Source organism: Aedes albopictus, chromosome 3 (genome assembly GCF_035046485.1).
Source record: "Aedes albopictus strain Foshan chromosome 3, AalbF5, whole genome shotgun sequence".
NCBI lineage: Eukaryota > Metazoa > Arthropoda > Insecta > Diptera > Culicidae > Aedes > Aedes albopictus.
The window spans coordinates 220,923,425-220,939,408 of NC_085138.1; the positions used below are offsets into that span (position 1 = coordinate 220,923,425).

Genomic DNA, 15,984 nt, shown 5'->3' on the forward strand with positions numbered 1-15,984 from the left:
GTTTATATACCGGAACACGAACGCTGTTGTACGTAGTATCGTGCTCCACTTCGAGAAGTTTTGAGGATTAATGATGGATTCCACCGTAGAAACGTGCGTCATCAGATGTGCTCGGAGCTCCGTGTTCGTTGCTCCATACCGGGAGGTACTTGGCCACTCTTCTTGTGGTTCATGTAGGAATTCTGGTCCTTTAAACCAACGGCTAGAAGCGCTGAGATCAGGTTGACGCGTCCACTTAGTTCCTTCGTCGGCCACGTTCAGCTTCGTTGGAACCCAACGCCATTCCCTTACATCTGTCGTCTCCAGGATCTCGCTTACTCGGAATGCCACAAACTGACTGTATCTTCGATGGTCGGAGTTCAACCAGCAAAGGACATCTCTGGAATCAGTCCAGAAGAAGCGCTTGCTCACAATAATGGATAATGATTGGGCAACGCTGTTAGCTAGCCGAACACCGAGAATGCTAGCTTGTAGTTCTGAGCGAGGAATGGAGCAACTCTAGTTTTTGCACTGACGAGTGCAGTCTCAACAACGTCGTCTTCTTCGAACCTCAGATACACAACTGCTGCGAATCCGCTCTCACTCGCATCCACGAACGTGTGCATCTGAATGTTGCAACTGCTATCCGTTGACACTGATAGTCTATAACATCGTGGAAGCTGGACATTGGCTACTTCTGGTAGAACTTTGAGCCAAATCAACCACTTCTGGAACTGTGGTTCTTCAATAGGGGTATCCCAGTCAATCGACGACCTCCAGATCTCCTGCATCAGTACTTTTAAGTACATCAGAAAATGCGAGATGAAACCCAGCGGATTGAACATCATCATTAGCGTTCGAAGCACCTCACGTTTGGTGGGTCGGCGGCATCCGGCTAGCAGGTCTTGATCGTATCGTTGAGATACCTTAAACGTGAAACAATCGGTTGTTGTGTTCCACCACAGACCTAATACCTTTTCGGTAATGTTTTCTTCCTCGGCCCCGAGGTACTTCTCTGTAGTTGTTTCTTCTTGTAGGGAAGCTCGGACGATTGACGAATTGGACAACCAGTTGCGCATTTCAAACCCTCCTGCAGCGTGAATGTGCTTCACATCATGTGCTAACTTTACCGCTTCCGCTTCACTTTCGACGCTGGCAAGCATATCGTCGACGTAATGCTTTTTAACAATGGCTTCGACAGCTTGCGGATACTCGACTTCGAATCGCTCCGCATTGATGTTCTTGACGTATTGAGCTGTCGTGGGCGAGCAGCACGCGCCAAACGTCATCACCGTCATGGCATACACATTCGGCGCGCTACCTGGAGTGTCTCCTTCCCAGTAGAATCTCAGGCAATGTTGATCTTCCTTCCTCATTAGGACCTGGTGAAACATGTCCCGAATGTCTCCACATACCGCGACTCGGAACTCCCGGAACTGAATCAAAACAGTAAGCAGGGATGTCAGCTGGTCTGGTCCCTTCAATAGAACCGAGTTTAAAGAAATTCCTTGAACTGTTGCTGCTGCATCCCATACCAATCGCAGTTTTCCTGGTTTGTTTGGATTGTAAACTGGAAACACTGGCAAGTACCACTCACGAGGCTGACGAGTTTTGAGCTCCTCCTCTGTCAATTTGCGGACGTATCCTTTCTGGATATAATCGAGCATTTTTGAACGTAGAGCCTCAGCCAATTCTTCCTCTTTCTTCATCCGACGCTCCAGGCACTCCCATCTTCTCAAGGCCATCGCCTTACTGTCAGGAAGTCGCACAGCGTCGTACTTCCAGAGAAGACCAGATTCATAATGGCCGTCCTTACGATGTGTTACTGCTTCCAAGATCTCCATTGCACGCTGGTCATCTACGGAGAGTAATGTCTTTCCAGGGTTGGAGATTCCCATGCTGTCAAGCGCGAAATAGTTCTTCATTGCTGTGTGGAGATTTTCATCGGAAGCGTCATTACACTCACACACTTGTACCGCATGGTAGTTGACGTAACTTTCAGAGTGGTTAACTGATGAACAACTTCCATACACGATCCACCCTAAACGTGTTTTGACGGCTATGGGTTCAGATGACTTGCCTTCTCGAATTTTTAATGCATGTCCTAGTTGTGCGTTGTCTAGACCGATCAGGATACGCGGACACACATCAATATAGGAATCGAAAGGTATGCCGACAAGATGACTGTAGCGCCTTTGCATTTCAGAGGCTATCAAGGTCTGTGGTCTTAGCTTCAGCTGCTGAACAGTACGAACATCCTCGAGTTTATACCTTTGGGATGTATTCCTGGCGGAAGAAATAGCCACCTCAACCTTTTGAGAATCATTCTCCATTCTGCTGGTATCCCCTGTCCATTTCAAGCAGAGGGCCATCTGAGATCCTTGCAGTCCAAGCTCCAGCGCAAGTGATTTTTCCATGAGCGTGAGTTCGGATCCGTCATCGATGAAGGCGTACGTCCGCACCGTCTTCGCAGGACCGTGTAGTACTATTGGAATAATCCGAAACAATACATCGCTGGTCTGAGTTTGATGGATGTTGCAACTGGAATTCGTTGCCGCTACTGCTCCATGCTCGCTTCCAGTTTTCTCATTATGCAGCAAAGGGTGGTGCAAATAAGTGCACCCGTTGATTCCGCATTTGTTTTGTTGCCGACATGTACCGTTATGTTTACGTAGGCATTTACGGCACAGCTTCGCTTCTCGTATTACTGACCACTTCGACTCGTAGCTCAGTTCACCGAACCGTTTGCACTTTGTGATTACTGGACAAGAACCTTTGCAAACGAAGCATTCTTTGAATGGTTCTCGCGTTCGGTCTCGCGAATTTTTGGTAGACTCGGAGTGTACGTTGACAAACGCGTCTCCCTTATTACTGCGACTTCGCGGAGCAGTGGAGCATGTCTGCATAACCGCACTCGCATCTTCCGCCATAGAGTACAGCCAAGAACTGAAGTCCAAGAGATTTGGGGCCGAATTCCCTCGGGTATACTTCGCCCAGTCCAATCTAAGCGTCGGTGGTAATCTTTCAACCAGTTCGAATTTGAGCGAAGCGTTATACACAAAGTCTTGTACACCGCATGCTTCTATTGTTGCCACAAGGTTTTCGACAGTGAGCGCAAAATTGACCAGACTCTCTAGTCGATCTATTTCCGGGGCTGGAAGTGAACGAATTTTTCTAATAGCAGCTTGGACGATCGCTTCTGGCCTGCCGTAAAGCATCTTAAGCGTCGAGAGAACGCCAGAAACATTAGAAGGATGAAGCAGGCGACTCTTCACGGCATCTAGTGCCTAACCCTTCAAACACTTGCGTAAACGCAGCATATTTTCCTCGTTGGAGAAGCCGCACATCTGCGTTGATGAAGTGTACATGCAAAAGAACAGAGGCCAGTCCTCAGGGTTACCTGCGAACTCCGGAAGGTCTTTTGAGACCGCTTGTCTGGCGGCCAGCTGACTCCGATTGAGAATACAAACGGTCTCTTCCGCAGGGATCGGTTCTGCTTGTAGTGCCGGTCCGGTCAGCCGTGGACGCGTGATAGATTGCGGTCTCGCTGAAGGAATCGGGAAACATTGCGATGCTGGGTTGGTTGCACGAATCGCCGGCTGCGTCTGTGGCGTAGAGCGCTGCTCGGGAGCGAAATCCGGAATGTGAAATGTGTTTCGCTGTCCACCTTGCGAAAAATGTGGCTGGCCTGGCTGTCGTTGTTCGACTAGTACTGACTGTTCAGTAGGTACAGACGGATGTCTATCCTCTTCCTGCAGGTCCTCCTCGACGACACCGGAATCTTGGACTGCTTCCCCGCCTTCTGTGTCTCTGATCCATTGCGAAATGTTGGACATTTTCTCGAGGTCCTCGTCGTCGAAATCTGTCTCGCTGTCACCTTCGCATTCCTCCAGGATTTTGAACTTCTCCTCCAAGAACTTCTGCTCCAACTTCTTCTGTTCCTTAAGTTTCTGCAACCGCAAATCTAGCTTCCGTTTTTCGCTTCGTTTGCTGCTCTTCTTTCCGCATGATTTTGTTTCGCCGTTGTCCATTGGGGGTGGATTATCTGCCTGCAACACTGCTCGGACGTCTTTAGGAGGGATTAACTGTTCCGTCTCGTACTGTGCGGCCGGGCACACTGGACAAACCCAACTGATTTCGGCTATCCCTTCGGTGACTTCCACGCATGTAAAGTGGCACCATCTCTCGCAACCATCACACTGCACCATTCTGCTATTGTCACTATCTGCACACAACTCACAACTTCTGTACCGATTCGGACGCGCGCGACGGAACGGATTACGCCTGACAACGACCTTTCCGCGTAGATTTGACAGAGATGCCCTTTTTCCCTGCTCGGCAATCAAAGCCGTTTGCTTCGGAATCGCTCCTTTAGAACTAAGTTTATTGGCTACGTCAGCATTTACCTGCGTGGTAGGAGGGGGGTTTCCTGCCTTTACCAGATCCGTTGAACTGTTGACCGCTACCTCTGCAGTGCGCAATGCACCGACTCCAAGGTTCGTTATGCCCATTGCTTCGCTCGTCGCGACCGCTGCTGCACTTGCAGCGACAATAGAGATGTTTCCTGGAGAACTTGCTGCGGTCGTTGGTACGGTCACTCGAGTTGGGATTACCGCTGCCGCGCCTGTTACGCTCGTTCCACCTTTCCGGTGGTTGTTGAACGTTCCGGCAGAACTGTTCTTGCCAGATCCAGTCTTCGAGCTCTTTCCGGACATCATACAAGAACCACAAAATAATTTTGTAAGATGTTGGGCGGTAAGCGAATGTAGATTTCGTGAACTCTTTATTCCAATTTACACGGTAGGAACGGTTACAAAATTCCTGCAAGTTTACGATTTGCATTAATAATTATGTTTGGTTGTCTTAGTTACCTAACTCACTTTTGGTGATTCGCTATTGCCACCGTGATTATTTAGGAGCTGAGATACACTGACAATTAGTGCCTAATTAATAGAAATAGTATAAGGTTCAATAGCATATAGCGTATAAATTAAGACAATCTCACCACAGTTTGCTTGAGGATGATGGGTAGATAGATTCCAAGACTCTCGGGAAATGTAACTACACGCACCTATTTGTTGTGAATGTTTGTATAGTTTAAGTAATTGCATGTTCTGTTTAAGCTAACTAAGCGCATGTTCTCACCTTGTAGGTTTAGGTAAAAAAAATACTGTTTCAGTAAGAATGGAGTGAATGAACACTAGGTAATAAGCTTTCACTGTAAATAGCATAATATAGGTTTATCAATAACACTAATTAGGCACAAACCCCAATATTCAATTAATTCAATATTACCTAGTTTTAGATTATTTAAGAATTAGGGTTTAGAGAACTAGCATTTGAAGTAGCGATAAGAATCAGCTTTAGATTAATTTCATTTTTCCTAGCAATGAATATCGGCACTGTATCTTCACCAATGGCTGTTTTGTTTGTGTTCAATTTATCTGTCCATTCTTCTCATCTCGGATGAACGACCGTCCGCATTATCGACGATCCTCTCTGTGCGGATTGGGTGTGAACACGTTTGTTTAGAAATGGGGACGTTGGGGCTCGTCGGATCTCTGGACGTGGCGGAATCAACAATGCCAATGGTTGCTACTCCGTTATTGATCTGAGCTGGTACCAATTGCACTGAGATCCAAATGAATAAGGGCTGGGACACTCCACTTATTCTCAAAGTGCAATTCTAGCAGCTCATACATTTTGGATCAATACCGGCGCCGGCCACGTCCTTATAGCCAGTTGAGAAGGGAAAGGAATGTTAGAGTTGTTAATGTTAATTCTACTATCTATAACACTAAAACATTAAGCTGAGAAGCTGGTGTGCTACCAATTAAGATGTAAGGCCAAAGACAAGAGGATGGTGAACAGATGAGAGATTATACATAAGCTCTCCGTCACGGAATGCTGAAAACTAGGGAATCGCGCCACTTGGGCGGTGGTTTCTATATTCGTCTGTTTTCCACTATAACTCAGTCAAATTTGAACCAATTGACACAACTTTTGGAATGTGGTGAGATAGGTATAGTATCTACCCGTGTACAACATTTCAAGTCAATTGGTTCAAAATTGACTGAGTTATAGTGAAAAACAGACGAATATAGAAGCCACCGCCCAAGTGGCGCGATACCCTATGTGAATCTAATGCTGTAGTTTTGATTTTAAAACTTGTTATCGTTGTGGTATTGATGATCCAATATTTATGCACACTCTATAGCTCAATAATAACTAAATTTGTTTTACAACAAAACATATTATTTAAATGTTATTTAATGAATGTATAAAAATACCGTGCTCATAACAAAATAAGATTGCCCTACAGAAGATGTTATGGAGAAGTAATGCCTTGATAAGATAATGATAACAAACCAAGATATAAAAACAGGTTATGTTATTTCGTAGTTATTAATTTGATATTCTCCTCTGCTCGGGATACAATGCCATGGGAATTGAAATAGTCGCGTGTGTATTATACTATTGGTTAATAGGATATTTGTTCTAAATTCTTTCTGCACAGAACGTCTCTAGAACCAGTCCAGAAGATCTTCTTGATACATTAACAATCCCTTAATTTAATTAATAAACAGTCGACGAAAATAGAGTATCTCTTCAACCATAAAAATAGCTATCATAGAAATAATGATAACTTCGCTGAGTTTCAATTTCCAGTGCCTCCAATTGTCGTACGCTATATTTCTCAGGAAAATTTGGAAGGCTGCCCCAAGTCACTTATTATCTAATTAAGATATCTCATCCATCACATGCGTTTACTCCCGTATGCTAATGGAACCGTGCCGCACCGCAAAAGGCAAACATGGCAAAACCAACTCCGACCGAATGCGAAACAAGAGTGACGAGTCAAAGGCTAAGAGCCACCATCTATCATATCGTCAAGTCGGGAGAAAAAGAGAAATAACGAGTTGAGCAAACAAATCTAGATGAAATGATACCTTTTAAGCATGCCTATATTTCTGCAGCATCCGAGAGCATCATCGGCACTGGAAAAGGCCGCATTGCAAATAATTAATGGAACGTCATTTGTTTACAATATATTAAGAAGTGATGTTTTCAGCGAGTCCGTGTTTTGAACTCATCAACGACGTAACCTCGTAAACGACGTCTGACGGCCAGGACCAGGGAAAGCATCCCATACTTACTCCACATCTGCACCAAAATATGCGCTGAGCCGAGGTAAATTAATCATGTGCAAAGCTCATAATCAGTATTTCAACCATGTGCTTAGTCGGCCCGGCCTCATCTTTCGTGCGCAATGTGCCATTGTATGGAGATGCAGACAGAAAGACAGTTAGGGAAATTTAAATGCAGCAAAATAGTTGGACCTACCTGTTTGTCGAGCTGTTTAGCTGACATTAAACAAGTAATGAACATATTTAATACAGCAGTAGATGGATTTCAGCGCCTCATTTTGAACTTTATGATTTTTAAAGTACGTATGCAGACGTTTTTTTATGTGAATGCTTTTAGATCAATGTAAAGTAAACAAATACGAAGATTATCGTAAGCCGGGGCCTGTAACGTAATTGGTCACACGTTTGCTTCATAAGCAGATGGTCATGGGTTCGATCCCAGCCCCGGCGCTTTCGACAGTTGTTCTTTCCCCCTGAGAGCATCTGACATCAACCCTATTCTGAGCCCATGGCTCAAATGAACCCGGATACTGGGACATCGGCGAACGGCAACTCATAATGGACCCCCAATCGGACTGGAAAAAAGATAAAACCAACAGCTAACAACATCAACATCCTCGTGCTCATCGCATTCTACCATAATAAGGGGTAGAAAGTGAAAGCATCGCAACGGCAACCAGTTCGATATAGTAGAAACAGAAAAACATACATTTAGGCGCTGTACAATGTGTAAGTACAGCTTCCAATTGGAATCGCTCACGCAGTGTCCTAGTGGACAAAAAAGCTGTTAAAAGTGACTGAAAAAAAGATTATCGTAAAGATGATGCGGAATTGACTACATTGAAATTGGAATAAAACATGTTAATGTACCGTGTACCAAACGTGCCATGTACGATTTACGATACTATACTATAACAGTTCCCCGAATACCATTATTCCTAATGCCACTTCCCGAAAACCAATACCCCGAAAACCATTGTTCGTGTGCCCGCGTTTTCGCACAATGCGTGACCGCATGCTTGCCACATGCGGGGAGGACACAACTCCGGACAACTTGGTCCAGAGGATGTGTAGGGATGAGTTTGGCTGGAACGCCATTTCAACGGCTATCACCCATATCGTCTGGGAGCTACAGAGGAGGTGGCGCGTGGACTCGGAGAATGGCTAGTCCAGATGCAGTACAAGAGGTGGTCCAAGGGTTCGAAGTCGGCTTCGTAGGTCATACCGGTGCCCTGCGGTCGAGATCGACCCTTACAGCGATTAAGTGGCCGCGGAGAGGAAGTCCCGGTAGCGGTGCTGTCGTGGCGTCAGTCTACTGGGTTGGATCCGAGCCCGTGGTTGGAAAGGGGTCCCCGGCAAGGGTCGGGGTAGGTGAGACCCTGCTGTCTGCAACCTACGGTTGCATCTGATAGGGCCTGAAGGGTAGTGATACCCTTCCTTACGGGCAGGTCAGATCGGGTTGCATGTGGGCATCAGTTCTTGATGTCCGCTCAGCAGTAGGGCGCGGGCGGGGTTGACCCTGCTCGCCTTCCGAGGACAAAGGGAGTGGCGAGGACCACTCGGGAAACTGGCTAAGCGCCAGCATGCTATCGTGATGGACTCTCCAGAGCGAGTCATCGATGTTCGTTGCTGCTAGGCTACGGCAGCTAACCTTGAGGGTGCGATATGCACTAGCCCCTCTCTGAAGCAATACCTTCTTGGTGGTTCCGGAGAGACGTAGGGTTTGGCGACCATAGGAATGTGTTTTAGTGGGTCGAGGAGAGAGTAGTCCTGGCTTCTACTGGCGTTGTAGAAGACGGCCTTAACCCCACACTACCCTAACCTTCCTGTTAGGGTGTCTGATGAGCAGATTTATCCCCCTATGGTTTAGAAGGAAAAAAAATACCCCGAAAACTATTACCACGAATAGATCGTTTCCCCGAATGACACATTACCCCAAATGCCATTTCTCTTCAAAACAATGTCTTTCGATACATAACACTTTTCCCAGAGAATTTCAGATGCGCAGAAATAGTTTCCACCAAATATTTGTAATTCTCAGTTTGTAACTGATACTGCACTGATATTGAATACAAGTACCGTCAAGGCACCATTCACCGTGGATCTAAGAGGATTCGGGGCAAATAAGAGCTGCCATTTGACACCAGTCTTATAAACATTGTTGGTGCCGCTTTTAATTGCCTTCATTATAGGCTAAAATTAAAGCAATATCCACAGAAGTAGAAAATTTTTCACAAAATTTAGTGATATAGTACAATTAGTAAAGAGTAGTAGGGTCGCCTAATTCCGTGGTAGGTCACCATTCACCGTGGTAGTAGGGACCCATTCACCGTGTATGAGGAATTTTATTCTACTTTGTTTAAAAATTTTCAAAACAACTCAGCCAAGGGAATTTTGTTCGTTTAAATTTATTTCAAGTAATAACTTGCAAGATTTTATTAGAAAAACGAAAGTTCAAATTTTCGATTTTTTCTAGATATATGGGACAATATGGGGCACGGTGAATGGAGACCATTGATTTTAGGGTACTCATTGACCGTGTCTTTTTGTTTCAATTAAAAAGTACGAGTAATCGTACTTTCTTGTTAAACTTACTTCGATAATGCAAAATACATACCTGATATGTGAATTTAATTGCTTTTTGGTGGAATAAAAACGTTACTACATTTAGTTTATCGCTTAAATCACCTTAGCGCAGTTTTCGTTTTTTCACTATGAATGCAGTGAACGAGCAGAAACCCGCTTCATGTAAACACACTTTAGTGTCAAAATGATACTTTTAAATGTTTCTAATGAGCGTTTTGACATGGTAACAATACATTAGTGTTGTATTGGTGAAATTGAAGGGAAATTGTCATATCATTCAATCATAATATGGAAATAATGAAAAAATATTCGAAGGCACACGGTAAATGGAGCCCCCACGGTGAATGGCGCGCCTTGACGGTACGTTTCACCAAAAAGAAGAAGAAGCTCAATTTGGGAGTTTCAATTAAATGTACTAAAATTATATGCTATCTGTTATTTCCGGAGGGTCGTTCACAGCTTCCATAAAATTGCATCTTTCTTGTAGGGTATCCAATTTCTATCAGCCGTAAAAAATGACGCCACCGAGTGGGTGTGTAGCTCGTTAACATACCGAATGAAGATAATTTAAGATAGCCCTGAAATTAACATCATCATCACCCATCATCATCATCAGTTTAAATGAGACGTACTTTATGTTCGACACTGTACAGAAGGGCAAATAAATCGAGGCTCTCTACCCCAATCTGCCCTAAAAGAGTGCGGTGATTCTGCGTTTCAACACTCCATCGGAACCAACAAATTCAAGACTCAGCTGCAGTGCGCTGCTGATGATCGCTTCGGACGCCGCCGCCGCCGCAGAAGAATTATACGGCTTTTTGAGTGAGCTCTGAGCTGCGACGGACAAACCGTTCCACCACCAGGAAGCTCCTTTGCGCGGCTTTCGCTCATTGCGCCGTCGTCGCTGAATCCCCGAGAAAAGATTTACGATTAAGTGCGTGGCGAGGAAATGAGTTATGGGAAAATGGTCGGTGAGATACATCAACATCAGACATATTTACATGCGGATAACAGCGCCCTTGATGCCCTTTGCCGCTGGTCTTGAACGGAGGGGCTGTACGTTGATCGTTCTGCAACAAAATCTTATGGTAGCCAGAGCTAACAACGGGCCAGAAGGTCGAAAGAATTTATATTTATAACGCCGTTTTAAAGCGTTTCGGTATTTGGTGAAGGTAAACCTCGTTGCGTGTTCAATGGATTTTGCAACAACAAAGTTATGGTTTCGAATTTAGAGATACGTCATTGAAAAATAGTGTTCGCGAGTGAACTGCCCACCCTACTAAGTCCGTGTACTGGACTGTGAGAGAGGTGCAAAGATCTACATTTTATAAGGTGAAGGTTGCCAGCGTTCACTTTTTAAACAGTGCATTTTGCCTCGCCTCGGAGCACAAATCCGAAAACACGGTAAGCCCTTTGGTCTGAACATGCTACTCAATGTTCAATGCGAGTAAGCAAGCAACAAGTAGCATTTTCATATCAGTTTGTTTGATGGATCTCCAGTTTTGTGCTTGAGAAAAATCGTGTGAAACGAAAGGCGGCCATCTTTGTACTTTAGAGACCTCGTCCTTAAAACATATACCTTACTTTTTGGATGTTCGAGGGTTCGACTGTTTGGGAATAACGATTGGTGGGAGTTCGGCTTTGCAGTCTACAGTTCTCTAGAACGACCGTTTAGGACTCGTCTCTACGTGAACGATATTCTGATTTTTCCTCTGACGCGCCCCCTCCTCTGTAGCTACCAATGGCTACCGAAGGTAAGCTTGTCGTCGATCACCACGCCCAAGTGTTTGACGAAGCGCTTTGACAGGATAGTGCACTCACCTACACTGATCTCCGTTTGCTGCTCAGACTTCCGGTTGTTAATAACCGTCACCTCAGTCTTGTGGTGAGCCAGCTCCAGTTTCCTCTTTTTTTTCCTTCTAAACCATAGGGGGATAAATCTGCTCATCAGACACCCTAACAGGAAGGTTAGGGTAGTGTGGGGTTAAGGCCGTCTTCTACAATGCCGGTAGAAGCCAGGACTACTCTCTCCTCGACCCACTAAAACACATTCCTATGGTCGCCAAACCCTACGTCTCTCCGGAACCACCAAGAAGGTATTGCTTCAGAGAGGGGCTAGTGCATATCGCACCCTCAAGGTTAGCTGCCGTAGCCTAGCAGCAACGAACATCGATGACTCGCTCTGGAGAGTCCATCACGGTAGCGTGCTGGCGCTCAGCCAGTTTCCCGAGTGGTCCTCGCCACTCCCTTTGTCCTCGGAAGGCGGGCAGGGTCAACCCCGCCCGCACCCTACTGCTGAGCAGACATCAAGAACTGATGCCCACATGCAACCCGATCTGACCTGCCCGCAAAGGAAGGGTATTACTACCCTTCAGGCCCTATCAGATGCATCCGTAGGTTGCAGACAGCAGGGTCTCACCTACCCCGACCCTTGCCGGGGACCCCTTTCCAACCGCGGGCTCGGATCCGACCCAGTAGACTGACGCCACGACAGCACCGCTACCGGGACTTTCTCTCCGCGGCCACTTAATCGCTGTAAGGGTCGATCTTGACCGCAGGGCACCGGTATGACCTACGAAGCCGACTTCGAACCCCTGAACCACCTCTTGTACTGCATCTGGACTAGCCATTCTCCGAGTCCACGCGCCACCTCCTTTGTAGCTCCCAGACGATATGGGTGATAGCCGTTGAAACGGCATTCCAGCTAATCTCATCCCTACACATTCTCTGGACCAAGTTGTCCGGAGTTGTGTCCTTCCCGCATGTGGCAAGCATGCGGTCACGCATTGTGCGAAAACGCGGGCACACGAACAAAACGTGTTCCGCCGTTTCCTCTAAACCATTGCACACTGGCCATTCGGGAGAATCCGCATGCCCGAAACGGTGTAGATACTGTCGGAAGCAACCATGACCTGTAAGGACCTGTGTCAGGTGGAATGTAACTTCCCCATGGCGCCTATTAATCCAACTATCTACCCTCGGTATCAACCTATGGGTCCACCTTCCTTTGGTGGAACTGTCCCACGCGCGCTGCCATTTGACCATAGAGGCCATCCTGACAGTCTTGCGTATGCCTCTTGTGCCGCGCATTTCGAAGCACTCCATGTCCTCACTGATAAGAATGCTGATGGGCACCATACCAGTAATGACACAGAGAGCGTCGTGTGACACGGTACGGTACGCGCTTGCAACCCTCAGACACATAAGCCTGTAAGTACTTTCTAGCTTCCGTCGGTAGCATTCAGTACTTAGCGCGGTACCCCACGCCGGGCCGCCATACCTAAGTATGGACGTAGCAACACTAGCCAGAAGCTTGCGCTTACTGGCGTACACCGCTGAGCTATTGGACATCATCCGGGACAGTGCCGCAATAGCTGTGGAGGCTCTTTTACAGGCATAATCGACGTGGCTACCGAAGGTAAGCTTGTCGTCGATCATCACGCCCAAGTGCTTGACAGAGCGCTTCGACAGAATAGTGCACTCTCCTACACTGATCTCCGTCTGCTGCGCCGACTGCATGTTGTTAACAAACGTCACCTCTGTCTTGTGGTGATCCAGCTCCAGGTTTCTGGACCGCATCCACGCCTCCACAACCTTGATCGAGTGGTCGGTAGTCAACTTCACCTCCTCGATCGTTTCACCGTAGACTTCGAGCGTAATATCGTCGGCAAATCCAACAATCACCACTCCCACTGGGTACTCTAACCTCAACACCTCGTCGTACATGACATTCCATAACACCGGACCCAGGATGGAACCTTGCGGGACTCCTGAGGTTATGTGAAAGCACTTCCGACCCACCTCCGTGTCGTAAACTAGTACGCGATTCTGGAAGTAGCTTCCGAGAATCTTGTACAAGTACTCCGGTATCCCCAGACGCAGGAGCGCATCGGCAATAGCAGTCCAACTGGCGCTATTAAATGCATTCCTTACATCCAGAGTCACTACCCCGCAGAAGCGAATTCCCCTCCTCTTAGGCTCGAGTGCTTTCTCGGCGGTTTTTGTAACCGACAAGATAGCGTCTACGGTGGACCTCCCCTTCCGGAAGCCATACTGGTTGCTCGAGAGACCATTTACGCCCTCAGTGAACTTCAACATTCTATTGAGGATGATCTTTTCGAGCACCTTCCCCGCCGTGTCAATCAAGCATATTGGTCTAAATGCCGACGGGTCTCCGGGTGGTTTCCCCGCCTTTGGCAATAGTACCAGGCTCTGCCTCTTCCAAGCTTCTGGGAAAACTCCCTCGTCCAGGCATTTCTGCATAGCAGACCTGAACATCTCGGGAGCTTCTGCAATAGCTACTTTTAAGGCCAGGTTTGGAACTCCGTCCGGACCTGGGGCCTTACCTACGCTAAGGGACTTAGCTATCCCCGCAAGTTCCACATCGGTGATCCTTTCCTCATCGCCAGCCCCAGTCCCCGGCTGTCCTACAAAAGGAGGCCAAGGACTAGGATCATGACGCGGAAAAAGTCCTCCAACATCTCTGGAGATTGCTCTGTAGGAGCCATCACACCTCTCGTCTTGGCCATAACGATCCTGTAGGCATCACCCCACGGGTTCGTATTGGCACTCTGACAGAGACCCTCAAAGCAGGCCTTTTTGCTTGCTCTTATTTCGGTCTTGAGCGCGGCTTTTGCAGCGGCGAACACCACCCGCCGTTCGTTTCGCTCTTCCTCTGATCGTGCTCGCTGCATCCGCCGCCTAGCCCGTAGGCAGGCGCGGCGCAGGTCCGCAATCGCGTCGGTCCACCAGTAAGCCGGTGGCCTCCCATTTCTAGGGTGGACTCGCCTAGGCATGGTCGCATCACACGCACGTGAGAGCACCGCTATCAGCTCGTCGCCGTCTAAACCGATTAAGTTTCGCTCACGGCGGAGCGCTTCCCTAAATACCTCTTCGTCGAAGTATAATGTCTTCCACCTACGAGGGCTTGGCCTTGGCCTAGCCGCCTCTTCTTCTATCCGCTGTCTGCTGTTGTTGTAGTCGATACTGTAGCGAACCGCCAGGTGGTCGCTGTGAGTGTAGCCATCATCTACTCTCCAGTTCGGACTACTTGTTAGGCCAGGACTACAAAAGGTCATGTCAATAATTGACTCCTCTCCATTTTGACTATAGGTACTCTTGTGACCGACGTTAGCCAAGTCGACATCTAAGATAGCCAGTGTTTCTAGCAGGATCTGACCCCGCTGGTTCGTGAAACGGCTTCCCCATTCCACAGCCCAGGCATTAAAGTCTCCCGCTATTACCACCGGCCTTCGCCCTGTTAGCACGGTCGTTAAGCGGTCCAGCATTTGCGTGAACCGCTCGATCGGCCACCGCGGAGGCGCATAACAGCTACAGAAGAAGACCCCGTTTACTTTGGCGACCACGAAGCCCTCATAGGTAGTAGACACCAACTCCTGCACGGGGTATTTACCCGTCGTCCATATCGCCGCCATTTTCCTGGTCCCATCCGAGGCCCAGTTGCCGTTGCCGGCGGGTACTCGGCATGGGTCCGAAATGATGGCGATATCCGTCTCCTACTCAGAAACCGCCTGACAAAGCAGTTGCTGAGCCGCATCACAGTGGTTCAGGTTCAGCTGCGTTACCTGCACTGTGATTTGTTATTCACCGCGGCTTTCTTAAAGGCCGGGCACCCTGGACCACCCATCGTATGTCTGTTTTTCGAGGTTTTCCCGGTACAGATCATGCAGATGGGCGGACTCGTGCAGCTTTGGGCCTTATGACCTTCAGCGCCGCATCGCCTACACAATTTGCGCCTGTCGGGGCCTTTGCAGTCCCACGACTTTTGTCCTGGTTCCAGACACCTAAAGCAAACCTCTGGTGGCTCGTGGAATGTCAAAGGACATACGCACCAGCCCACCTTTATCCGCCCTACTTTAACGGACTTTTTAAGGGGAAGCTTACCGGGCGGGCCGGTAAAACCCGACTTACGTTCCGATTTTTTAAAAATTAACGAAAAGAGATATCGAAATATAAAACAAATCACGCTGTAGCTGAGATGTTGGGCTTCATTTTCATAAAAAAATATTTGATTTTACTCAAAATTTGAAAAAGTTGGACTCTCGAGAGCACCAAAATTTTTGGTAGGAAAACCGCTCCCATGCCGCAAATTTTTGTGTTTGCACAACGATTTCTCCCGTAAAAAGGTGTTTTATCATATAACTATGTACGGTAATTTTGCTCAGAAACTAATAACGAGTCGAATGGTATATAAATATTAGGTGGTTTCATACAAAAATCTACATTGAGAGGCATTTGTATGAAAACATTT

The 15,984-nt window shown here is 47.2% G+C and overlaps 1 protein-coding gene across 1 annotated transcript; it reads right to left on the reverse strand.

Annotated features, from left to right (window-relative positions):
* Nucleotides 1-443: 443 nt before the first annotated feature.
* On the reverse strand, nt 444-3,197 carry LOC134290620 (uncharacterized). Its single transcript, XM_062857791.1, has one exon. The coding sequence runs from the start codon at nt 3,195-3,197 to the stop codon at nt 444-446; it is 2,754 nt and encodes a 917-aa protein (XP_062713775.1).
* Nucleotides 3,198-15,984: the final 12,787 nt, after the last annotated feature.

Excerpts from the sequence above, each read along its gene's own strand:
- LOC134290620 (XM_062857791.1), bottom strand. The coding sequence starts at position 3,197 with ATGCTTTACGGCAGGCCAGAAGCGATCGTCCAAGCTGCTATTAGAAAA.